Here is a 25,859-nt window from a genome sequence, read left to right as displayed (position 1 = left end):
TTTTCCCTTTCAGCTGTGTAGCTCTGGATTGTGTAGTCTTGCTGGACTTTGGGATATGGGCCCCCATGTGTACCTTGCTATTCACAATAGGCGTTTGTTAGACTACTCTATGGTGGATGCCTTTAAAACTTGAAGTGCTCCACTGACCCATCCAGCTCAGCCACCATCAAATTAATGTTCCCATCGTTTTGGTCTTACCTCTTCCGCTGGGCTCTCAACCTCTGGAGCGGGTCAGAGTCTGATCGCTGCTGCTTTAGAGAAGAGATACTGAGCTTGAGCCAAAGGAGCAAGAGGTAGCAGCAGCACATCCTGTGATTATAAAGAAATGGTTTTTAAGGGAAATAATCTTGAGTTGTTTTTCTTACTGAAAGCAAATAATGAGATGTGTTCATTCATTTTCTGCCATGTAAGTTCGTTTTTTTATGGTTAATGGCGAAAGATTGGGTAATTAAGCCCATGGATTCTTTCCCAACCAGCAGTGGGAGCTGAGCAAATGAATACATTTGTTGGAATGTTTATGCTGTAGCAGAGGTTACCTTTCTCTCCTACGGTGGAATGAATTTTCAGGGCTAGAAGAAATTTTGCCTTTAGAAAGGAAATAGCGTAAAAGCTGTTGAACCCTACCTTTCTACCACCATGGACTGAAACCATTTCCTTGGTCCCTCTCTTCCCGGGCAGGACTCAGTGGGATCAAAGTAAAACAATGAAAATCCTCAACTGAAATTTGCCAGGCAAGGAGTTTAACTCCAAAATTCTACCTTTTGTTTTTTAAACCAGATGAATATGTGATCCCTCTGGATCCCCGATGGAACATGCAGGCTTTGGACATCATTAGAAATTCGATGGACTTTGACCCACAAATGGACCAGCCTGAGCAGCTCTTTGTCCTTTTAGAGTCTGTTGCAAACAAGTAGGTGAAGTCTACTGTTCTGGGTGCTCTTTGCCTTGTTGTACACTATGGCTTCACAGATAATACCTTTCCTAAGCTATACTTGACAGTCTTATGTGTGTTTAATTTTCTGAACCTGAGAAGTGGTGGGTGTCAGACATGATTGCTTTGTCACCACCTCTCCTTCACGCTCCATGTGCACCAAAATCATTCTGACCCTGATGTCCAGGTGCCTGGGAATGTGACAGGTTCTTAATAATTGAATAGGGTACTTTAATAAATACACTAGTGAAGCATTAGTGGTGGAATTTGTTTTATGGTTAATCTTTTATCATAGGATAGTTGTGTTTCCGCTGTTTTCTGTGTGATTCCCAGCAGCTCCTTGCATTTTCACATGTCCTTTCCTCAGCCATCTATCTGCCCCGTCCAATGTTGGAGATGTACGTACATAGTGACCTATAGTATAAATTTACATAACTGTTATATAAGTTGGTCTTTCCTCACCTTTAATGTAATGACCGGTAATATTTTTTAATTGGCCATTAGTGTAATAGATTTAAAAAATAATTTTGTAATTGAGGTATAGCGTGCATTACAGAAAAGTACAGTAATGATGATTATATATCGTTTGGGTGACTTTTCACAAAGTGAGCTCACTCATGTGATAATGTAGTAGTAGCACCTCTGAGGCCCCCTTGTCCCCCCTCCCAGCAACTCCCCCTTCCTCCTCCCCAGGTAACTTCCAGCACTGCAGGTTAATTGTGAGATGGCCAGTTTTAAGAGTTCACAGCATAGTTTGTCATGTCATGGCAGAGCAACACAGAGGGACTGGGTGGTCTACCTAGCCCTCTGTCTTCCTCCCCCCCCAGCTCAGTTGTCATCCCTCTTGCTGCCGTCTCTCTAGTCCAGAATTTGCAGAGGCACGAGGGGAATGGCAGGTTGAAGGAGACTGATGTTCCAAGGGTTCTCAGGATTCAGCCGGTAGAGGCTGTAATAAGTATTATTAACCAATAACTATTCGTTATGTTATGGAATCTCATTTCAGGACAATCATATATCTTGATCGGGAAAAACGGATTTTTACGGAAGCAAATTTGGTTTCTGTTGGTGGCAGAAAGTTAAGAAATAGTGTTTTGAGAATGTCCTTTGAATTCCATAAAGGTAAGGACATTACCTTTACTTTCTTCATTTATGCCTCTGACTGCATAATGTTGCTGAAGGTGAGAGGGATTTAGCAGCTGATGCCATGGTACTGATTCCTTTTGATTTGCTAGCTCGAGTTTGAACATCTTCCCTTATTCAGTAGTTTTGACTAAGTGCTTTTTTACGTGTCCTTGATCTCATTTACTTTTTATAGCAACCATGAGATAAGCCTCATGAGAGAGGAAAGGGAGGCACAGAGATGCTCAAGGTCACATCTCTAACAAGTAGCAGAGCCAGAACTTGAAACTTGTTCTGTTGGCTCAAAAGTATGAGCTCATAAGCATTTGCTTATAGGTTCTTTCTTCCTTCCTCCTTTTTTTTTAAAAATTGAAAAGATAACGGTATTTCTTGGAAAATATTCAAACTATATAGAAGCATAAAAATGGAAAAAGTCTCCTCTCGCAGCAGCTACTGTTAATAGTATATTTGTTTGTATCTTCTCAGATCTGTCTGTGTTATCTATCCATCCAGTCATATACACACTTAGAAATCGTATTTAAACAAAAGCTTTTTTTTAATTAAGACATTATGAACGTCTCTAGATATGCATGACTAACTTGCTAACTTAATAATAGACGAAGGTTTGCTTTCAATTTTCACGTTTCAAATTGACCCTTGTACTGAGAATAACATTAAGTTGTAGATTACTGTTGATTTTGAAAATGTCCAGAGATTTAAATCTGATCAAATATTCTTATTTTGTTTATACCAACTCTGTAAGATCCAGAGAGCTATCACAGCCTGCCCCATGAAATCGTGGTCAATCTTGCTGCTTTTTTTGAACTTTGTGATGCGCTAATCCTGCTCTGGGTACAGTCCTCCCAGGGGATGGTGTCTGATGCCAGTGTTAATGAGGTAAGGAGATGTACCTGTTTTTATCTTAAGCAACATATTTCTTGGCACAAAGATTCTTAGGGGCAAGAACAACTTCAGTGTTGTTACATGTACAATATTATTTGAGAAGTTCTTAAGAATTTAAATAGATAACACATATTTTAAAGCTTTATGGTGTTATAACTGACATATAGTAAGTCGCATATAAAGTGTACAGTTTTGTATGTTTGACATGTGTCCACCCGTGCTACCATTACCACAGTCCTGACAGTGAACCTATCCATCACTCTCAGACCTTTTCCTCTTGTTCTTTGTTTTCTCTTCTTTTTTCCTGCCCCCCCACCTCCAACCAGGTATCCACTGATCTGCTTTCTGTTACTGGTGCTCAGTTGTGTTTTCTAGTATTTTATATTGTTCTTTTTTATCTGGCTACTTTCCCTTAAAATCATTTTGAGGACTTCCCTGGTGGTCCAGTGGTTAAGACTCCACACTTCCAATGTAGGAGGCACAGGTTCAGTTCGATCCCTGGTCAGGGAACTAAGATCCCATATGCCGTGTGGTGCAGCCAAAAAAATAAAAATATAAAAATGAAAAAAATATATTTAAAAAAATCATTATTTTGAGATGCATCCATATTGTTTTGTGTCTCAAAAATTCATTCCTTCTTATTGCCGAGTAATAGTCCACTGCATGTATGTACTATATCTTATTCATCCACTCACCTGTTGATAAACATCAGAATCTTAACAGTTATATTTTAATTCACTTAATCCTTAGACATGATTGTCACATATGGACTAAATTGGGCTTGTATCCAGATTATTCAAGTAATTCTGGTTAAACTAGAATTGTAGATCTTAAACTTTTTAGTCTCAAGGCCCACCCCCCCATGGTCATAAAAGTTACCAAAACCCTCAAAGAACTTTTGTTTATGTGTTTACGTGTATCAATATTTACTTTTAGGAAATAAATCTGAGAAATGTAAAAAATATTTATTAATATGTTTAAGAAACACAGTAACAAATTCATTTCGTGGTAATATGAATAACATTTTTAATGAAAAACAACTATTTTCCAAAAGAAAAATTAAGAGGAGTGGAACTGTTTTACATTTCTGCGAGTCTCTTTAATGTCTGGCTTAACAGAAGAAACCTGGATTCTCACACCTGCTTCTGCATTCGGTCTCTTACAGTATGTTGTATGGATTGAAGTTTGTGAAGAAAAACTGGCCTCTATTTCATGTGGCTAAGAGATTGGAAAGGGAGGAGTATTTAACAACATTTCACATAACTGTGATATTCTTTGATTCTATACCACAGGTTGACAAGTGTTAGTTTTGTAAAGGTTACTTGTAATGTGGAATCTGAAAAAGTATCACTGATCTTGTCATGCGTTAAAATCCGTTGGCCTGGCTTGCATTTTGGATGGACTTTTAGCCTTGCATGTATGTTCTCATGCACTGGTAATTTGGAAAGTATTGTTCAGTGAGTTATCAGATCTTCCAAGTGTTGACACGTTACATTTTTCAATATAGATAAATTTAAAAAGTCACACTCATGAAAAATTACCACAAAGTTACCTCATGAAAAAATCTGTAAGTATTGGGAAGTTGTCAAGCTCTTAGTTTTTCAAAGTTCTAGGTTTTACTTGAAGGTTCGAATTCTATCATCAGCAACAAATACTCTCCTGTTTTTCTTGAACTGACAGGTTGACTTCATTCATTTTCCACACAGTGTTTGCCAGACACCCAATCACAGTTTGTCCCCTCCACCCCCGGCCCTGTTTTTGGTACCATCAGTGCAAATATCAACATAGTGAAAAAGGCAAATAACGTGACATTATTATGAAAACAGCTCTGACATCATAAAACCTAAAAGGAATCACTAATCTTGAGACTACTGTAAAAGTACATAATTAGAAGGACAGCTAAGTTGGAGACTCACAATACCTGATTTGCATTAAGAAGCTACATTAATGAAAACAGTAGTTATTGTCATAAGGATAGACATATAGACATATAGACCAATGAAACAAAAGAGAGACTTCGGAAATAGACCCTCTTATATGGTCAGTGAAGTTTTGGGGCGGGGGGGCAAATATGCAAAGGTAATTTAATGGAGAAAGCAGTTCATTCAGCAAATGGTAATGGAAAAACTAGATATCCATATAATAAAATAAAAATGAGCCTTTACCTGCTACCTTACATCATATAGAAAAGTTACCTCAAAATGGATCATAGACCTATGTATAAAAGCTAAAATTATGAACCTCTAAAAGAAAACATAGGAGAAAATCTTCACAGCTTGAGGCTAGGCAAAGATTTCAGGGCATTCCTCATAAAAGAAAAAAATTGATGAATTCAATTTTGTCAAAATAAAGAACTTAATAGATAGCTTTAAGAAAAGGAAAACACTGGGAGACACTGTTGATAAATCACATGTAAATTTTATAGACAAATAATAAGACAGCCCAATTTTTTAAAATGAACAAGAGAATTTGAATAGATGCTTCTCGGAAGATAAATGAATGCCCAATGAGAACTTGGAAAAATTGCAACATCATTAGTTATCAAGGAAATGTAAATTAAAACCACAGTGCGGTGCCACCCACCAGAATGGCTAAAATTAAAACGGTCAGCAGCAGCAAGTATTGGCAAGGAGGTGGAACAAACTGAAACCCACCTACACTGCTGGATGGGATACAAAATAGTGCAGCTGCTTTGTCAAGCAGGTTGGTGGTTTCTTACAACATTGCGTGTACACTTACCACATGACCCAGTAATTCCACTTTCTCTGATAACTGAACTTCAAATAATAGGAGGAAAGAGCTTTGCTTCCTCTGACTGCCTTAATAATCCCTAAAAATACTCCAGTCGGATGCTAGATCTTTAACGTGTGTATGTTGAGTATTGATTAATGATTGAAGTCAGTGTTCCGTGTCCTTTACTGGGAGATGTTTGTGAGCAGTTTTGGTTTACTTTGTTTTTAGATCTTGGGTTCTGTGCGGTGGCGGGACCGGTTCTGGACCGTGGCCGATACAGTAAAAGTGGATGCACCAGGCCTGGCCTTGCTTGCCCTTCACTGGCACTGGGTTTTAAAACATTTGATTCGTCAGATCCCGCAACTCCTGATGAACCACGAAAACAAGTAAGAGTCATATTTAGAGTAACAACGTCAGTAGCTACAGTATTGACATTAAAGGGAGGAGGGTTAGGAATTGAAATGTGCTTCTTCTTGGCTTTACTTTGGTTTGTTCCCTTGGCCTGTTGGTGAATGTAAATCAAATACAAAATGTGAGTGATGTTCTTACCATCCAGCATTTCCCCCTTTCCTTACTTCCCTTCTGCCCTTTATTTCCTTTGTTAAAGATATTACAAAGAGGTTCAGACCGTCTCAGAACATATTCAGAATTGCTTGGGGAGCCCAACTGGTGGATTCACGGGTATAAAGAAGTTACAGAAGTTTCTGGGACGACCGTTTCCTTTTAAGGTACGACTTGGAAGCATGCAGGAAACACAAAGATTTGACCTCTTTGGCAGCTCTCCTGGAACGTAGGGACTGCCATTCAACTATACTCAGCCTTGCTTGCACAGCTTAATTCTTAGATGTTCAATGAGTACTATTAACTGACTTGTTAAATGTTATCATTTTACTTATTCTTGAGACTTTTAAGGCTGAGTAGACTTTTAACTGTATTACTGTGAATATCCTGAGATCTACAGGAGTAAACCAACTTTATGTTTTATAGAATCATTAAGGAAATACTTAAAACATTTTTTTCAGCCATGAATAGGCTGCTAAAAAGAACTACTCTTCTCCTTTGTAATAGGCTCTCCTGGGTTTTATTGTTTCAGGACAAGCTGGTGGTGGAGTGTTTTTCACAATTGAAGGTCTTTAACAAAGCCCTTGCCATCAGAGAGCGGATGCCTGCCCTTGGGGAGAGTGGATGGTGGGAAGACATTAGTCGGCTCCAAATGGTTGCTTCTGAATGGACATTAAAGAAAAGTCTCCTACAGGCCTGGGGGTTGGTCCTCAGAGCTAATACTCTGGAAGATGTCAACCCAGGTAATGTGCTCTGGAGTTTGGCTAGCTGACAGATGTTCTAAGCATATCCTCTGCTCTGCAGCCAATACGTTTTATTTATTTATTTATTTATTTATTTGCAGCCAATAAGTTTTTTAAAGTTTTCCCTTAGATATTCTCCTTTTATTTATTTATTTATTCCCTGTATACTTATACCGACCACTAAATAAGTATCAGGCATAGGGCTAAACTTTTTTTTTTTTTTCTTTAATTTTTTTTGGCCACACCACGCAGCTTGTGGGATCCTAGTTCCCCAACCAGGGATCAAACTTAGATCCACGGCAGTGAAAGCCCAAGTTTTAACCCCTGGACTGCCAGGGAATTCCTTAAACTTCACATATATTATTTAATTCTATCATTGGAATTGTGCAGGTATTAATAGCATTATTTAACACAGCGGTCCCCAACCTTTTTGGCACCAGGGACTGGTTTCGTGGAAGAGAGTTTTTCCATGGCTGGGGTGGGGGATGGTTCAGGCGGTAATGGGGGGCAATGGGGAGCGATGGGAGGCGGTGGGGGGCGGTGGGGAGCGGCAGATGAAGCTTCGCTCACTCACCTCGCTGCTCACCTTCTGCTGTGCGGCCCAGGTCCTAACAGGCTGCGGACCGGACCGGGGGTTGGGGACCCCTGTATTAACACATGAGACACTCAAGCTCAGGTGAAGTTGAACTCAGGTTAAGCTAATGGTCATGTGACTGGCTGTTGGGAATCTGAGCCTGACCACTGACCACTGTGTGTCTTTTTGTCCAGATGAATTGAAGAGTCTTGTGAATGCTCAGTGTTCAGAGCTAAAAGCCAGAGGAATTTCACTTGGTTTTCTGGAGAAAAAGCACAGCGAAGCTTCCTCCCTGTCACAGCCAGGCTTTACCTCCTTAATCCAGCTCACCAGGAGTGTTCAGCTCTGGCCTGCAATGGAGTACCTGGCTATGCTTTGGCAGTACAGAGTCACAGCGGATTTTATGACGCAGGCTTGCCTGAGAAGGTGAGCCGTCCTTCAGTTTTTTTCCTTTGGGGGCACTTATTTTCTTGCAAGGTTATTCCGTGTATTCTACACAGCGTTGTCTTGAGGGGGCATAGTTGCTGAAGCAGAGGGAGGTCACTTGCCACTTTGGAAAGCCAAAACTTCTTGAAGATGCTTTGCCTGTTTTGACTGCACTTCTAAAAGTTACTAGGTGTGGGACTTCCCTGGTGGTGCAGTGGTTAAGAATCCGCCTGCCAATGCAGGGGACACAGGTTTGAGCCCTGGTCCGGGAAGATCCCACATACCGCGGAGCAACTAAGGCCGTGCGCCACAACTACTGAGCCCACGCACCACAACTACTGAAAACCGCACCTCTAGAGCCTGTGCTCCGCAACAAGAGAAGCCACTGCAGTAAGTCCGCACGCTGCAATGAAGAGTAGCCCCCACTTGCCGCAACTAGAGAAAGCCCGTGCGCAGCAATGAAGACCCAACACAGCCAAAAATACATAAATTAATTAAATAAATTTATATAAATGAATGAATGAATGAATGTTACTAGGTGTTCTTCCAGTAGAATTATTTGCTCATTTTTAAATAAATGTACTCCAAGTCCTGTGTGTTCCATCTTCCCTTACATAGCAGTTTTCTAGCAGCTCATTGAAAGCCTACAGCCCACTCTCTCTCCCTCTTTATTTTTGGAGCAGGTCCAGCAAAAACCAGCAACCCCATATAGAGGAGGAGATAAGTCATCACATCACGTTTTGTCTTAAGCACACACCAGTTGCTCCTCAAGAGCTTCGAGACCTTTGGTCCTTAGTGCACCATCAAAAGGTAAAAACCAAAATCAAAATCAAAAAACCTCCTTTGCACTATGAGCTGATTAGATTTTCTGTGGCAGACTGATTGCAGAACATCTATTTATTCTCAAAAACTGCATGTTGTAAAACTCCAGTCTTATCTGAATTAAGTTTCAAAGGGGAGAACTTTGAATGTTCTTTGGCAGTAATTTCCTTGGTATTTCTCTACTCTTATCACAGATCATTTCATTTGGTTTCCAGTTAAATGAGGCTAAAATATTTGCTTATTTTTATTTTATTTGCTCAAAAATGTATTGTCAGAGTGTTTTTTACCCTTCCACAAGAGTAACTGTTAAATGTGAATAGTGGTAAACTGTAGTTAATGTAACTTCATTAGTACAACGTTAAATTTTTTTGATAATAATGTTTTATTCATTTATTTATTTTGATCACATAATTGTGTGATTATTTTAATTAAGTTTTCTCATGCACTTTTATAAAGTCAGATCTTATGTTTTATAAAATTATAAATAGGTTAAGTGACTTGACCAAGACAACTGGGGTGGCAGAAAATCAGGAACATTAGGATTAATAATTTTTAAACCCATGTTAGTTTTAGATGAGTCTTACAAGACAGAGAGACCTTATAATGATTTATGGAACCTTTCTCAAATACTCTCTTATCTAATTATTCCTTTATCTCTAGATGTCTACTGAAGAAAGGATCTCTTTGTGGTCCGAGTTATTTAATTCCATGTTTACATCTTTCTGGAGCAGTACTGTGACCACAAATCCAGAGTACTGGCTAACATGGAGCCCTCTGCCTGGTGTGCAGCAGAGGGAGACACCCAAGTCCCTTCTGGACCCCACGTTAAAGGTTTGTTGCCATAAAATTATAAAAATGTTTGATGATAGTAGAAGAAACTTCTCAGTGGATCTAGCAATGAACATTTATTCCTAGGATAGAGCAGTGACTAAAAGTAAATGATTGCAATACTTTATTTTCTGTAAGATATTAATAAGTGTAGCTTCAAAAAAGATATTCCATCTTAAATGATTTGGAAAATCCTGAATTAATGTAAACACAATTTCCTTTAAAAAGTCTTTAATTTCTAATTGAAATATTTTTTCTAATTATAAGATTTTAAACAGTACAGAAACATGTAGATATGTGTGCATACGTGTGTGTGTATATATATGCATACATATATACATACACAATATGTATACATGTGTATTTATATACGTATATAATGTAGAATTCACTGGGAATAACCACTCTTTGTTCTGTATCCTTCTGTTAACATGCATTTTTATATTAAATACATACGTAAATAAAAACAAGACCACCTTCTTGGTTCACATGATATGTCATGGAAATTTGCACCTGTCATTCCAGCTTATTCTTTTTAAGGTATTCTATTGTACTAATGTGCTGGAATGCATTTAATCACTTTCTTCTTGATAAGCATTGAGGTTTCTTGCCTTCTCCTCCCTCTTCCTGTAGCAAACATACCTGCATCAATCAACTACCCTTGTATAAGCCTTTGTCCACTTGTCTGAGTATTTCTGTGGATGTGTGACGAGAATTGGAATTTAACCCTTGGCCAAAGTGTCTTCACATTTAAAGAGATTTGTAAATATTATTAGAACGTCTAGGGAAGTAGGTTTTCATTTTTTCACTTTTTAAACCCGCAAAGAGACAGTGAAGAGGGAGAACATGAAGTCAGGATGACCATGGCGGACTTGGGACTAGAGCACGTTTCACTTATCATATATTCTGTGTTTCCGTATCTTTGCCTCACTAGGTGTTATTAACACTTTAAATTATTGCCAGTCATACAGTTAAAAAAAAAATCTCATTTTGATATGTATTCCTTTGATTATTATTCAGGTTGAATGTCTTTACATATGTATATTGATTGCTTTATTTCTTTCTCTGAATTTTCCAGTCATGTTTATTGCTCATTTTGTTAAAAAAAAAGAAAAAAAGTCATTAATCATCATTTTATTATTGAAGGTCTCTTTATGTATTATAGATATTAAAACTTTACCCAACATATATTTGGAAATACATTTGTAGTGTTCTGTTGTCTCTCAAGTTTGAAGATGTTTTCTTATATCACAGAAGTTTTATAGTGTTTTCTTTTCAAATATGCCGGTCCCTTTCTACTTTCTGGCTTTGGTATCATGCTTTTTAAATATGTCTTCCTTCATTACCCACAGAGTTAAAAAAACCATTTTCTCGTATTTTCTTTTTTTTTTTTCCCCCCAGCTGCATTGGGTCTTCATTGCTGCGCGTGGACTTTCTCTAGTTGCGCGAGCAGGGGCTACTCTTCATTGCGGTGCACGGGCTTCTCATTGCGGTGGCTTCTCTGGTTGTGGAGCATGGGCTCTAGGCGCACAGGCTTCAGTAGTTGTGGCTCACGGGCTCTAGAGCGCAGGCTCAGTAGTTGTGGCACACGGGCTTAGTTGCTCCGCGGCATGTGGGATCTTCCCGGACCTGGGCTCGAACCCATGTCCCCTGCATTGGCAGGTGGATTCTTAACCACTGTGCCACCAGGGAAGCCCTCATATTTTCTGTTTTTGTTTTTGTTTTATGTTTACATCAGTCTCATCTGAATATCTTGTTTTGTGAGGTGGGGATGCAAATTTTTTATTTTATACAAACAAGCATATCCTAAAGCAGTATTAGCAACGCCAGTTTTGACTAGTTCATCCTTTCCATCTCTTTTGAAATGGCCACCTCTGTCATAACACCTTATTCCCACAATGTTCATGGATTTATTTTTGGACTCAGTTCTGTTCCATTGCTCTATCAAGATTGATTTCTTTAGTGTAAAACATCTCTCAAAGCTTTTAGTGTTAAACCTTATGGGTCCCCAAGAGTTGCATAGAGTCAGGTTTGCTCTCGTGTATTTGACCCGCTAACCCTTTGTTCATGGACAGCTGTTCCTGTGTCCCAGGTTAACAGTCCAGGGAGACAGGCTTGTCCCTGGCTCTTCTATTTGTCTTCCAACTCCTTCCCCTGCCTTCAGGTCTCACCTTCCTGCCCCCAGCTCTGCTGCACGACTGGTCTTCCTGATGCCCAGGTTTGAGGGGTTTTCTTCTGCATTACTAAAGCACCCACTGCTCCTCCTTCATAGAGAATGGAGTCCTTCAAAGGCCCACTGCACCCGCCCCCGTTCTGCCCTTCTGGTCCTGTCTCAGGCTGATGTTTACCTGTTCCTAGCAACCTGAATCTCCTTTTAAAATTTCTTTCTTTCCTCTAAGGTGCCCCAGTGCTGCTTGTTGAAACCCTTTTTTTTGATTTCTAAAAGTTAACATGACTCCTCTCCCCTTATCAGGGTCCTGGAAGTCTCAGTAGAGCCGTGTTCTCCAAGTGCTGCTTTGAAGTCTTGACCAGCAGCTACAGAGCAAGTCCCTGGGATGTGAGCGGCCTCCCCATCCTGTCCTCCTCACATGTCACCCTGGGGGAGTGGGTTGAGAGATCACAGCAGCTCCAGGACATCAGCTCGGTGCTTTGGACCAACATGGCTGTCCCTTCTGTAGCAGAGTTCAGGTATTCCCTCCCCCAGGTAGACGGTACAGCTCCCGTCTTTCCTCCAGAGCATGTAGTGGGGACCTCGGTCAGAGCTTTCTTCAATAGTGGCTAGTTCCAGTGGGTGGAGGAAGGGTGTTTTCTGGCTGGATGAGCAGGTTTTCAGTCCACGACAGAGCCTGCTGTGAGCTGGCCAGCCACTCTGTCAGCTGTAAGTATATTGTGATCAAGAAGGTGGTACTTAGAAAACCGTATCAGATTAAGTGAGAACAGAAATTCACCTCTAGGTGTAGGCAGTGCAGTCTGTCTTGTCATTTTCTGGAAGAACAGTAGCATGAGAAGGGAATGGTGGTCACTGTGGCGCAGACCCTTAAGTGCTTCCCTGTCCCCACAGACGCACGGATTCCCAGCTCCAGCGGCTGGTGCTGTGCCGGCACTTGGCTGGCCTGGCAGAGCTGCTCCCCGAGCCCCGGCGGCAGGAGTACGTGCAGAACTGTGAGCAGCTGCTGCCTGGGGACAGCCAGGCATGCCAGCACGTGGCCCAGACTCTCGGGGACATGGCCGGGCAGGAGACGCTGCCCAAGGAGCTGCTGTGCCTTTTGCTCACCTCCCTGCGCCACTTGTTCGGGGAGGGGGAGGGTAAGCGGGACCTGCCTGAGCCAGCCCACCGTGGGAGCCTGTGGGTGAACCTGGGCCTGCTCCAGATCCAGACCTGGCTTCCCCAGGCACGCTTCGACCCCGCCGTGAAGAGGGAGTACAAGCTCAAGTACGCCAAGGAAGAGGTATGGAGGGAGGGTCTGGAGCGTGGGCTGCATCCCTGACTGCCTGGCTTTGCTTAGTATATTACTCCTTTGTCTCCCTTTGGATGCTCAGAGCACAGAGGGATGATTTTACATAAGCTGCCCTGTGACATCCCAGAAGTGTGTTCTAAAGACTGTGTTTTCCTCTTTGCGGGTTCCTCTGAGTAGGTTCAGGCACCGGGAGGGGCCATTCTGATGTTTCTGCTGATAGGCTGCCCTGGGCAGAGCGCACAGCAGGAGAACTCTAGTGGTATCCTTCCCTATCCAGATCCCTCTGCCTAAAGTAGGTTGTGGATATTTGGATTTGGGTAACTTCTTTAGACAGCGTATAGCATTCCTTAGGTTTTGAACTTTGGGTGTTTGTTATTCAAAACTCAGGAAGTAGGTAGATTCGGATAATGTGGTGTATCTCTTGCTATTTGGACTTCCAACCAAACTCAGGAACTGAATACATTAAGATAGTGATACACTAGTTCTATATTTTGAAGAAGGAAAATTATGTTAGTTGGGGTGATGATCAGACTGCTGTAGCAGAGACTTAGAAGTTCATTGGCATAAGTGAGATAGTGTCTTTTCACCTGACAGCTCTGAGGTGAGTGGTCCAGGTTAGTGGAACAGAAACCCCTGCCCTTGGGTCATTCAGGTTCCTTCCATCCAGGGAACGACCCTCCCCCAGGGCTTTGTCTCTGGGGCCTGGCCCTAGCTGGGCACAGCAGACCAGTCTCTCCCCTTCCGCTAGTTACAACAGCTGCAGTGTGAGTGGAAGACCCGGAGCCTCTCATCCCAGCTGCAGACCGGAAGAGACCTGGAGGATGAAGTAGTCCTCGATCACTCTCATCCTCACGTCAGGTAACACCGTGGTGATTATTCCAGTTGGGGGTTATTGGCTTGAATATTCTTTTTAAAAAGACATTTTGTAGTAACAGTGTTAAGCTGAGGTTATGGTCTACATCTCTGAACTACATTAGCAGGTAGATCCCAAAGCCATGGTTATAATCAGGAAAAATACATACTCTGTGAAAGGCAGGGGAGGACTCACATGGGGCCAGGAGGGTTGAAAGCAGAGCTTATTCTCAATGTGGAAGGAGTGGGGTGTGATGACGTGCACTGTGGAGATCTGTTACCTTAGGAAATACTGTTTAGTAGTGGGTTCTGAGTTCCAGTCCTGTCCCTGACCTTTGGTTTTAAACCTTGGGTAGACCACTCAATACCTTAAACCTCAGTGCCATATTTGTAAAAGGAAGGTAATAGTGCCCACTTCAGTGAGACGTGCCTCCGAAGTGCTCAACGACACGTGTTGCACGTGGTAAATGCCTGTGTATATATTATCCATTTTCATTATAATTGTCCATATATCATTTTATGCCTCAGTATCTGAAATGTCTTCCTGCCGTTTTCCTGAGGCTCAGTCTAGATTTGCTGCTTTGCTTCTGACAGAATTTGCATACTGTGTTAATTTGCCTTTAGGTTGCTTCGCCAGAGAATTGATCAGCTGGAGAACTTAATCTGCAGCCTGTCCAAGAAGCAGGCCTTCAGGCCCCCGCTGCCTGCGTATGAGTCCCTGGTACAGGAGGTCCACCACTATGTCACCAGCATCGCCAAGGCCTCTGCCGTTCAGGACCTGCTCACTCGGCTCCTGCAGGCCCTCCACACGGACGGACCTCGGGCTGCCCAGATGGCCCAGAACCTTCTGAAGGAGGAGGCCTCTTGGCAGCAGTCACACCACCAGTTCCGGAGGCGGCTGGCAGAGGAGTTCGCCCTTTACCCAGACGCAGCGGCCCCGCTGCAGGCATCCGTCCTGCAGCTGCAGCATGGCATGCGGCTGGTGGCGTGCGAGGTCCATGCCTCACTCCATGGTGGTGTGGTCTGCGCGCACAGGCTGGGTGCCCTGGCCACATCCCTGTTGGCTTTCCCATCAGTGGGCCCCACCTTCCCCACCTACTATGCTCACGCAGATGCTTTGTGCTCGGTGAAATCGGAGGAGGTCCTGCGAGGCCTTGGGAAGCTGCTCCTTAAGCGCCTGGGAGGAAAGGAGCTGGAGGGCAAGAGCCAGAGGCCCTGCCCCACCCAAGAACAGCTGCTGCTGAACGCCCTCCTGTACCTGCGCTCCCACGTGCTGTGCAAGGGAGAGCTGGACCAGCGGGCCCTGCAGCTCTTCAGACATGTGTGTCAGGTAAGCCCTCCTCCTGACGGGAGCTGGGGGCACGAGCAGGTCACCTACAGGACACTAGCGGTGCCCGGTGTAGGTGAGACAGTGTGGGAAGGTACTGGGGATCTAGTGTCTGCTACTTGGCTTTTTCCCATTTAACTGTCAGGTTTAGGGGCCTTTGTCAGTTTTTAAGAGATTAAAAAAAATATTAAGTGTTGTTAGCCCTTTATGCCTGATACACACTTCAAATATTCTCTCCTTTTTTGTTGGTTCTTTGACTTTGTGGTGGGTTTTGCCATGTAATTGAATGAACTTTTATTAATATTAAGAAAATAGGGGCCTAGGTTCAATCCCTAGTTGGGGAACTAAGATCCTGCAAGCCAAGCAGTGCAGCCAAGAAAATAAAATAAATTCTGGGGCTTCCCTGGTGGCGCAGTAGTTGAGAGTCCGCCTGCCGATGCAGGGGACGCGGGTTCGTGCCCCGGTCCGGGAAGATCCCACATGCCGCGGAGCGGCTGGGCCCGTGAGCCATGGCCGCTGAGCCTGCGCGTCCGGAGCCTGTGCAATGGGAGAGGCCACAACAGAGAGAGGTCTGCGTACCGCAAAAAATAAATAAATAAAATTAAAAAATAAATTGTTTTTTCCCTTATCAACAAAAGCAACTTGTTTTCATTGTAGACAATTAAAAGAATAAGTATAAGCGAAATTATTCGATCCTGCCACTCAAAACTATATAACTGTTAACACATTGGTGTGTTCTATTGTAGGCTTGCTCATTTGTGCATGTATCTGTAAGTGTACATCTGTGACACTAAATTTTTTACAGCTGTTTTTTCCCAGTGGTTTACAATTTTTTAGGGTGGCGGGGAGTAGACCCTTTTAAAAAATACAAATATTAGCAGAGTGATCCAGTATTTAACAGATAAAAGGGCTGCTCTGGTTGAGGACAATGCTATACCCTCTGTGGTCCCCGAGATAATGTCCTCACATGGCTCGAGCCCTACAAACCACTAAGAAAGTCCATTCTGTTTTACAACTTGCCTTCAAAAATCTAACAGCTAAAATTTAGTGCTTATTTCCGTCATGATTATGGTATTCTCCACCTGCATCATATTTAATGACTGCGGGTTTTCTGTTGTATGGGTAAGTCATTTAACAGTTCCTTTCACTGAATATTTACATTTATATGTAAAGGTTTTTTTCTCTGTTTTTGGGGGGAAAAAAAAAACCAAACCAGTGCCATCCTAAAAGTCTTAAAGCCAGATCTTTGGGTAAAGCTTCTAGAAAACAGAATTGCTGAGACAAAGGTTAACTGCTTGCTTGGGCTTTTAATACAAATTGTCATCCTGGGGTTGCTTATCTTCTCAGTTCCTCTCAATACTGGGTCGTTTCTTTATAGTTTTTGCCAATTTTAGGGCTTTAGAGGTAGTAGGGAATTTAAGAAATGTCTGGTATCGTATAGCCCGGTTTTGCCTGATTAGTTCCCCTCGACCACCCAGTCCCCAGCCCATTTTCCCTTTTCCAGACCCCCAGGATATCTCCCTGAGGTGCTGGCCAAGTGCAGTCTGCATCACACACCCACGTTGCTGACCCTCACCCTGTCCTTAATGCAGAGCACCATTTACGCCTGATGGGGAGTCCCCAGTCGTGCCACTACAGCAAGTTTTCACACCTGCGAAATTGTAACAATACAGCAGGGGGGTGTTTGGGAAACTCAGGTTGCTGCAGATACACAGTTTGAAAACAAATCCCATTTGCTCTCTGTTACATGGAATTTAGTGTCTTGGATGTCGGCATTTATTTGTTCTTGAACCATGGTATTTTGTTTTCATGAGGAAGAGATAGCAAGTCTTGCCTCTTGTTCATTGTAAATGCCTCAGCAAAGGCAAATAAGCTTCCTTCGGAATGTGTGATTTTTTTAGGAAATCATCAATGAGTGGGATGAACAGGAACGCAGAGCCCAAGAGAAGGCCGAGCAGGAAAGCAGCCTGTACAGATACCGGGGCAGGAACTCTAGGACAGCCCTGAGCGAGGAGGAGGAGGAAGAGTGGGAGTTCAGGACACACTTCCCACCGCATGGAGAGGTTGGAACGAGTCCCCTTGGTACCACACACCTGCCCTTTGAATTCTTTTTTTTTAATTCCAATTTTATTGAGATATAATTGACATACAGCACTGTATGAGTTTAAGGTGTACAGCATAGTGATGTGGCTTAACATACATCATGAAATGATTATCACAATAAGTTTAGTGAACATCCATCATCTCATATAGATATAAAATAAAAGGAAAAAAATTTTTTTCCTTGTGATGAGAACTCTTAGGATTTACTCTGTAACTCACCTACAGCAAGCACTATGTTAGTTCCTGTTACATCCCTTTGAATGGTTTTGTAATTTTTAAAACATTTCTCAGTGCACGTAATTCCCTTTTTCATTTTCTTGATCATTCACACTCCATCCTTCCCCCTTCCTTTTAGTCTTACTAGAACTGGATTTTGACTTTAAAAGTTCAATTGCTCTAATATTATTTACAGGACTTCGCAGATATTTTGGTAGAACCAACACTAGAGGCAAAGAAGGGACCTTCAGATGGACAAGAAGAGGAGACTGCCACAGAGCCCGCCCTCCTGTCACAGAGCTCAATGCAGGCTGTGATGCTGATACACCAGCAGCTGTGCCTCGGCTTTGCTCGGTCCCTCTGGTACCAGCAGACTCCACCGCCACACGTGGCAGAGCACTACCTCAGCCTGTTTCTGTCCTGCTACCAGACTGGGGCATCGCTTGTGACAAACTTCTACCCCCTGATGGGTATGGTAGTTTACTTTTGTTAAGCTCTTGGGAAATCAAAACGAATAGATGTGCTTGCTACTTCTGGGACAGTTGAAACTATTATGTCCCTGTTTTTTGCTAAATTCCTTATTGTTTCTTATCTTAAAGGACTTAAGCTAATTTCAAAAAATTGATTTAAAATTCTGCAATAAAGATGGGTTTTCACCCTTTGAATACATGGGGCTAAAGGGATTAAGAGTAAGGATATAGAATTAGTTTAAATGGTCTCGTTTCTCCGCATTATTTCCAATTTCCCTTTCACAGCATCAGTGCTTTTCTAATGAAATCATGTATTCCTGGGAGCAACGTGGCAACTCAGAAATTAATCTCACAGGATATGGTTTGATGCAGTTTCCTATGTGACCTCATGAGTTATTCCTTGCAAGTAGGAAGGAGGCTTTAAATTTCATTTCTGCCTACCAAGAAGAGCTACAAAAACTGGGAATTGGAATCCTCAAACCAAACTCTGCACCCTCTTGATTACATGCAGGCAGCATCTGAGTTCCTCTGTATATACCGAAACTTGGGGCAGATTTTGGTGACCACTGTAGTATTGGGGTCACAGCCTTTTAGACCTTTGCTGCTTTGTGGGTGAATGGCATTGCAATATCTACTTCATTTAGTCGCAGTCATTCATTATTTCTGAGCATGTTGCTGACCTCATTGTAACTTGATACCAACTTTACAGTGATCTTGTTAACTTCACAGGAGTTGAGCTGAATGACCAGCTCTTGGGCAGCCAACTTTTGGCCTACACCCTGTCCCGTAACACTCTCTTTGGGGAGGGGACCTTGGACCTGATGGTGAAGCCTGACGGTCCCTATGACTTTTACCATCACCCCAACGTCCCGGAAGCTCGGCACTGCCAGCCTGTGCTTGAAGGCTTCTCAGAGGCCGTCCGCCAGCTGCTGCAGGATTGGCCGGAACATCCGGCGCTTGAGCAGGTAGGGCAGCGGTGGGGAGGCAGCCTCTCAACTGTCCTGGGGGCAGTGACTTGCACACTGGATACGCAAACAGAGGTTTACAGAACTGCGGTTCAGTGCAGTGTTATTCCCTGGAGGATGAATATACCAGGTTGTAATGCTGTTGTGTAAATGGTGTTTGAGATTCCACTTATTTTATCTGCTGCTCAGGGTTTTCCGTCCATGTATTGAAGTGCTGCTATGTTGCTGTCTTTATTCAGACACATCCTTATACTAACAAGGGCCTGGCTTTTTCAAGTTTTAACTCAGACCTCGCTCTGTGATCATTCACCTAATTCTGTAATAACTTATAACAGAGAGTAATAAGAGTAATTACTTTATCAAACTCAATCTTATTTCCAGAGTAGTGCAGCAGATAAAGTGTTTATCTTGGGCAGGATCTGCAGCCCTGGAAGTTTCACCCGCAGCTCTCCTAAGTGCTCACGAGGCAGGGCCTTTGCGTGAAACTTCCAGTCAGGCCCCTCTTCAGTACCCTGTGACTTTGGGTGATTGACAGTCCCACAAGGATGCCCAAATCTTCTTCCCTCCCCTTCCCCCCCTCCCCCGCAGCTGCTGGTTGTAATGGACAGGATTCGTAGTTTCCCACTTTCCAGCCCCATCTCGAAGTTCCTGAATGGCTTAGAGATCCTTCTGGCAAAGGCACAGGTAAGAGGATTCTCTCCAGTCCTCATTTTAGTTGTAGTCAACTGAAGAGATTCTCTTATTGTTAGAGGGACAGGATGTGATAGTTTGGGTTGGAAAAGGATGAAACTCCTTGGTTTTTCTGACATAAGGTCAGATTATTGCAGGTGAAGCCACTGCCTCCATGGGACACAGGGAACCTGCCTCACCTGTTCTCAAGGGTGGGACGCAGCGTCCACCAGTCCTAAGGGCTCAGTCTGCCAGGACTTCTGGGTTGGCCTTCAGACCGGCAGGGTGCCTCCACTCTTCAGCCCCTCAGTCCTCTCACAGCCTCTGAAGGGGCTGGTGCTCCCCTGATTTTCAGATTAGGGCTCTGGACTTTGGAGGGGTCACGTGACTAACAACAGAGATTCAGACTCAGGTCTCCAAACCCTGTGCTATTTGCTCTGCTGGAGGTCTGTCAAGTGACCAGAAAGAACTCAAAGCTGGATAAGCTGGATGTAAACTCATTCTGGTTAGTTATTGGTAAATCAGTATAAAAGTTGTTGAAGGTCCCAGGGGTCTTTGCTCAAGAAAAGTCCAGGGTGTTCCTGAGTGAGGAGGTGGTCAGGGGACTGAATAATGGCCATAGTAAGTTTTATCTGTGTTTCTTCAGGATTGGGAGGAGAATGCAAGTCGGGCCCTGTCTCTGCGGAAGCATCTTGATGTGGTCACTCAGATGGTCATCCGTTGGCGTAAACTGGAACTGAAGTAAGTGATATATTTGTCACTTCCCCTCCTGAACTTAGGTTGTAGGGATATAGTCTTTGGATAGTTTGTTTCCTCAGAGTTTATGTAGTATGTCAGCTGGAGACCAGACAACAGCATGCATTCGGAGGCAGCAGACGGGGAGCTTCTCCATCTCCATTTGGGAGGAGAGAATAGTGAATATTTAGCTTCTGCTTCTGTGGTTTCAGATGTTTGAATAGGTTTCCTTAAATGCCTCCTTGGCCTCTACTTCCATGTTTCAGCTGCTGGTCCATGAGTTTGGATAATACCATGAAACGCCATACTGAGAAATCCACCAAGCATTGGTTCTCCATCTATCAGATGCTGGAGAAGCACATGCAAGAACAAACAGAAGAGCAGGAAGGTAACACCCGTCTCTAAATCCCCTGCTTATTTAGAGGGTCCAAGCTAAGCTTGAAGTGCAGCAGAGTGTGGGGTTTACCTGCTCCCATGTGTCCTCCCCCCACTACTTTCACATAGGATGTATCATCTGACTGCGAGGTATTCCTGAGAGGTCAGCCAAGAAAGCTGTGTAGTTTTATTCTTACTAAGAATAATAATGGAAGTCAGAGAGGTTTAAGTGACTTGTCCAGAGTCTAAAGAGCTAGTCATAAGTACAGTTTTCTTCTCTATATCCATGAGACAAGTCAAAGAGAAAGTTTCTGTCTTGGTAGGTAGTAGTTAAAATGCTTGAGTTAAAAGGGTTTCATCTCCTACTTAGAACAAGTACCTCATAATTCAGTTTCCTAATTTGCTGTGAGTGCATTTCACACATACCCTGAGTGGGGCTGTAGTTTTTAAATCAGCTTGGAATTTAGCTATGGTCCTTGCTTCAAAGCTTCACCTTAACTGGTGTCTCTACTTGACGGCCATCCCTCGGGAATCCCATAGTAGACTGTGTGCGCTTTGTGACAGCAAGTGATGGTGGCAGGCACGTGTATGTTTTCTTCTTTGAATCTCTATAAAGATGACAGACAGATGACCCTGATGTTGCTGGTCAGCACGTTACAAGCATTTATTGAAGGATCTTCACTGGGAGAGTTCCACGTACGACTTCAGATGTTACTGGTTTTCCATTGTCATGTCTTGCTGATGCCACAAGTTGAAGGAAAAGGTAAGGATATACATATGTATGTATAATATTTTTTCTTTAATTTTAGCCTTTGAATTCTCCACATGAGACAAGTGTCTTGTGGCATACCAGGTTTTAAACAAGACAGTTTCAGTTGTCTTTTCCTATAATGTGATTCAGGTTAGGTATAGAGAAAAACATTATAGTTGAGTACAGACTGGTTATAAATGAAGCCCTGGCTAGCGAACCGTGGCAGAGGTAAATCACCAGATGCAGAGCTCGGGAGCTGGCATGTTGAGGCAGCACATCTTTCTGTCTAGACAGTGCATATGTCCTGCTAAGCTTCTGCTTGATCCAGGCCATTATTAGTAGGTTCTTTGATCTCAGGAGAGCGCTGCCACGTGTCAAGGAACTGCACATAAAACTTCTACTGTCGATTCCTATCGCTGACCACAGCAGTTTAGACAAAAGTGCCGCTGTAAAATGAATATAGATTTACGTGAATGAGCCGTCAAGGTGAGCCTCTTAATATGCCATCTTTTAAAACAGACTTAGTTTCTGCTGACTTTACAATAAGATTCCGAGAAAGGTTGGAAATTGTGAGTTTGGCAGAATGTCTGAGTACACCATCTTTAAGAACAAAAGTGCAACCAAAAAAATCCAGTACAAACTGAAATGAAAATATAGGGTAGGATTTAGAGCCTACATCTCTGGGAACTGGTAACCCCGGCTTCCTGATGAGCTGTTACATAGTCTGCATGTGCTACATTGCACTGTAATCTCGTGGCCTAAAGAGTACGGAGGAAGGATCATCACTGAAATGTGAACCTCAGAGGGGGAGCCAGCAGCACATGCAGCAAGTGTGGTGTTTTTGTTTCCTTTTTATTTCTTCCAGATTCACTTTGCAGTGTTCTATGGAATTTGTACCATTATTACAAGCAGTTCTTTGACCGGGTCCAGGCCAAAATTGTGGAACTTCGTTCCCCCCTAGAAAAAGAGCTTAAAGTAAGATCAACGGCTGTCATAATCACTCTTAGGAGGACAAAATCAGCAAATTCTCCCGCAGTTCTGTTCTTTAATCCATTTGACTGTGAGGCAGGGGGATCTGGGGAATGGAGAAGCATTGCAACTGCCAACTAGGATGGTGGGTTTTTCATTTTGTGGCATTGGCTCCATTGCTGACCTGGCCGCGTGTGTGAGGGTTCCGGGGCGTGGCCCCTTTTCAGAGGCTCCTAAGAGGGATGTTAGTGCCCGCTCCCCTGGTCTTGCCCAGGCTGATCTTCCACCTCAGATGCGTACCATCTGGTGTTGGGCTATGGGCTGTTGAGGTGCTGGGGGTGTAAGGAGGATCCTCTCTTTTTGACACTTTCAGTGGTCGTGGAACCATCCCTGGTTTAAGCTAGAGTACATAGTGACCTACTGATTGTAGCAGCACTTTTTTTTTTCCATTGCTTTGAGACAAACACATGGTTCCTTTATTAGACTTGTTTTACTTGTTCACTGACACACAGTCCTGTGTTTGAGATGGAGTGGGCTCTGGTCTTTGGCAAACAGATGATCTAGAAAGAACAGAATGACACCAGCTTTATAAAGCCATTCCTTGAGCTTCATTTATCTTACAGGAATTTGTTAAGATATCCAAGTGGAATGATGTCAGCTTCTGGTCTATTAAACAGTCTGTGGAAAAGACACACAGGTAATTGATCTTTTAAAGCTGGGAGTGACCAAAACTCCGAATTTTTGAATGGTAGACAGCATGACTACATTGTTACAGAGCCCTGACTTGTGCTGCCTTGAACTTAACTAAAAAACACTAGACTGTTTTGCTGGCTTCCCAACACCACGCCCTTCCACCCAAAGCAGAGTCTCCCTGCAGGAGGAACGGATGTGCCTGGAGGCAGAGCAGGCTGTGTGCCGTGGAAGGTCGAGTCCTCTGCCACCTGCTCACCTTGAGCAAAGTGATCCCACCGTTCCTGGCTTTTTTTTCCTGCTAGAAAAGAGAGACGAGAACACCTGCCATACTTTTTCCTTTAAAAAAAGATTATCAGTTTCTGAGGAGCTCATTACGTACCAGAAGTACAAGTTATTAAGTTATCTATGTATGTGTTTTATGTCATTTACATATTTCCTCACTTTCCATCCTATTTTTTTCTGCCCATCTCTGTCATTACCTGGGGCCAGAACCCTCTTTAAATTCATGAAGAAATTTGAAGCTGTCCTGAGTGAACCCTGCCGGTCATCCCTGGTGGAGAGTGACAAGGAGGAACAGCCAGACTTTTTGCCAAGGCCAACAGATGCAGCCGCAAGTGAGGAGTCGCCCATTCAGAGTCTGAATCGGGCACTGAGAGAGACCCTGTTAGCCCGGCCAGCAGCTGCACAGGTATTAGCTCGTGGGATAGTGTTTGCTTATTCCTGAGCTAGTTGCGTGGGGTCTTTGCTTTCTGTGGCAGGAGTGTCCTTAGCACTAGGTAAGGGAATGCCTTTGAAATCTTCCTCTTTGGACGAGTGGTATAGCATTGCATGACCTGCTGCAGAGTAAGGCAGAAAGCATTAATCCTGGTGCTGGAAGTTCCATGTTAGCCTGTGGAAATGACTGTTGTGCTTACCTGTGAACAGTTCATCTACCTGTGAGGGAAGATTTAAAGTGTCAGTTTAGGATATTGAAGCTGCCTTTGAGCTCCCACGTGATGAAGCTGCTGCACAGGGAGTGACTGTGTGCAGTGATCTGCTGGTTTGAAGTGGTTGCTGGTGACCGTGGTGTAGAAACATACGTACTCCCATCATGGCCAGTTTCAAGCGCCAAGAGTTAAGAGCTGGCTTGCAAAATTCCTGAAAATTTAAACAGTTATCGAGACCTTGGGTGAGCAGGCCTGTTACAGGAGGATGTCCCTGCTTCATAATCACTGTGTGTAGGGAGCACTCTTCCCCCCCCCACCACCAGTAACTTTATTTATTTATTTTTGGCTGCGTTGGGTCTTTGTTGCTGCGCACGGGCTTTCTCTAGTTGTGGTGAGCAGGGGCTACTCTTTGTTGCAATGCACGGGCTTCTCATTATGGTAGCTTCTCTTGTTGTGGCTCACGGGCTCTAGAGCATAGGCTCAGTAGTTATGGCGCATGGGCTTAGTTGCTCCACGGTATGTGGGATCTTCCCAGACCAGCACTCGAACCTGTGTCCCCTGCATTGGCAGGTGGATTCTTAACCACTGTGCCACCAGGGAAGCCCGGGAGCACTCTTAAGGGAGTAATGACTTTTGTCTTCCTACTGTGCTTTCCACCCTGGGTCTATAGAGTTAGCAGTGGGGTTCCTCAAGCGATTTTTAATATTTTAATAGTTCAGAAAGCATAATAGAAATTGAGCATACAGCCATGATAGGGCCGCACACGTGATATGGCTGCCAAATTTTCTTTTGATTGTATTCATCAGTTCACCACTTGTCCTGCTGATCAAATTTTTAAACTTAACTATTGATGACAGCACAGGAATTTCAGGTCTCTTTTTTGGTGGGAGGCCGTGCTGCATGGCATGTGGGATCTCAGCTCCCCTACCAGGGATGGAGCCCATACCCGCTGCAGTGGAAGCATGGAGTCTTAACCACTGGACTGCCAAGGAAGTCCCAGAATTTCAGGGATTTTCAAGGGAAAAAACTAGTGAAAATAGGCCTCCGATGGTTGCCTAGTATCTGGATCCTGGTATTTGAACTGTTAGTCAGGAATTGGAGGCAGGGGAGAGATGGTGGTAGAAGTCAGCTTTGGCGAATCAGGTTAGCTTTGCCTATGTGTCTGAGAAGCACAGTGCAGTGCAGCACCTTAAAGGCAGCAGTTGTGCTGTCAGATCTCCACCTTCATGGAGCAGAAGCGCAGGCCCCTGGTGACGAGCACAGAAGGCGCTGCGGGGGGTGGGGAGCAGGGCTTCTGCTACAGGGACCTCCCACAGCAGCAACACACAATGCTGAATACCCGCGGCACGTGCCTGTTTTAATTTTGGCGATGATGCCTTTGTTCTCGTGAGACGTCAGAGACGTGGAGAGGAGAGTTTCCTGTTGCTGAGCCAGGTGTGTGTGGAGCAGCGCAGCATTTAAACTTAGCACCCGTGCAGGTTCGTGCTAGGACTGTTGTTCTTGGCAGTGAGAATAACCTGTGCTCTGTCTCACAGGCCGTGGTTCCAGAACAGTGTCAGGGTGCCCCTCCCGCCTGGGAGGGGGCACTTCTGCGTCGCTTGCCGAAGCTTGTGAAACGCATGAGGAAGATGTGCCTGGTGCTCATGAAGGGAAGCCCCCTACCCTGCCTCGTGGAGGGCCTCGACCAGTTCACTGGTGGGTGCACACCCA

At 43.7% G+C, this 25,859-nt stretch overlaps 2 protein-coding genes across 3 annotated transcripts in view; one reads left to right on the top strand and one right to left on the bottom strand.

Moving 5' to 3' along the window:
• The window catches only part of MDN1 (midasin AAA ATPase 1), a 154,942-nt gene that overhangs the window by 92,426 nt on the left and 36,657 nt on the right, over positions 1–25,859 (top strand). Inside the window, exons 51-74 of the mRNA XM_030859499.2 lie at positions 778–910; positions 1,935–2,050; positions 2,814–2,947; positions 5,915–6,072; positions 6,294–6,414; positions 6,780–6,990; positions 7,759–7,990; positions 8,674–8,800; positions 9,473–9,643; positions 12,114–12,328; positions 12,702–13,089; positions 13,847–13,956; positions 14,575–15,280; positions 17,179–17,340; positions 17,793–18,066; positions 18,796–19,031; positions 19,620–19,715; positions 20,347–20,441; positions 20,702–20,823; positions 21,427–21,573; positions 22,427–22,536; positions 23,154–23,227; positions 23,713–23,911; positions 25,685–25,844. Coding sequence (XP_030715359.2) covers positions 778–910; positions 1,935–2,050; positions 2,814–2,947; positions 5,915–6,072; positions 6,294–6,414; positions 6,780–6,990; positions 7,759–7,990; positions 8,674–8,800; positions 9,473–9,643; positions 12,114–12,328; positions 12,702–13,089; positions 13,847–13,956; positions 14,575–15,280; positions 17,179–17,340; positions 17,793–18,066; positions 18,796–19,031; positions 19,620–19,715; positions 20,347–20,441; positions 20,702–20,823; positions 21,427–21,573; positions 22,427–22,536; positions 23,154–23,227; positions 23,713–23,911; positions 25,685–25,844 — 4,497 coding nt within the window. The remainder of the gene's footprint in view (positions 1–777; positions 911–1,934; positions 2,051–2,813; positions 2,948–5,914; positions 6,073–6,293; positions 6,415–6,779; positions 6,991–7,758; positions 7,991–8,673; positions 8,801–9,472; positions 9,644–12,113; positions 12,329–12,701; positions 13,090–13,846; positions 13,957–14,574; positions 15,281–17,178; positions 17,341–17,792; positions 18,067–18,795; positions 19,032–19,619; positions 19,716–20,346; positions 20,442–20,701; positions 20,824–21,426; positions 21,574–22,426; positions 22,537–23,153; positions 23,228–23,712; positions 23,912–25,684; positions 25,845–25,859) is intronic.
• ANKRD6 (ankyrin repeat domain 6) overlaps positions 287–25,859 on the bottom strand; it is a 260,264-nt gene continuing 234,691 nt past the window's right edge. Inside the window, exon 19 of one of the 2 annotated variants that reach the window (XM_060283471.2) lies at positions 287–309. The gene's annotated coding sequence lies outside the window, so the exon portion shown is untranslated. Of the gene's footprint in view, positions 310–22,998; positions 23,091–25,859 lie in introns of those variants that run through there. The other variant, XM_060283470.2, reaches the window with a different exon arrangement.

This window comes from Globicephala melas, chromosome 14, assembly GCF_963455315.2.
Source record: "Globicephala melas chromosome 14, mGloMel1.2, whole genome shotgun sequence".
Lineage (NCBI taxonomy): Eukaryota > Metazoa > Chordata > Mammalia > Artiodactyla > Delphinidae > Globicephala > Globicephala melas.
The sequence above is the reverse complement of the archived record's forward strand: the minus strand, read 5'-3'. Positions and strand labels throughout refer to the sequence as shown.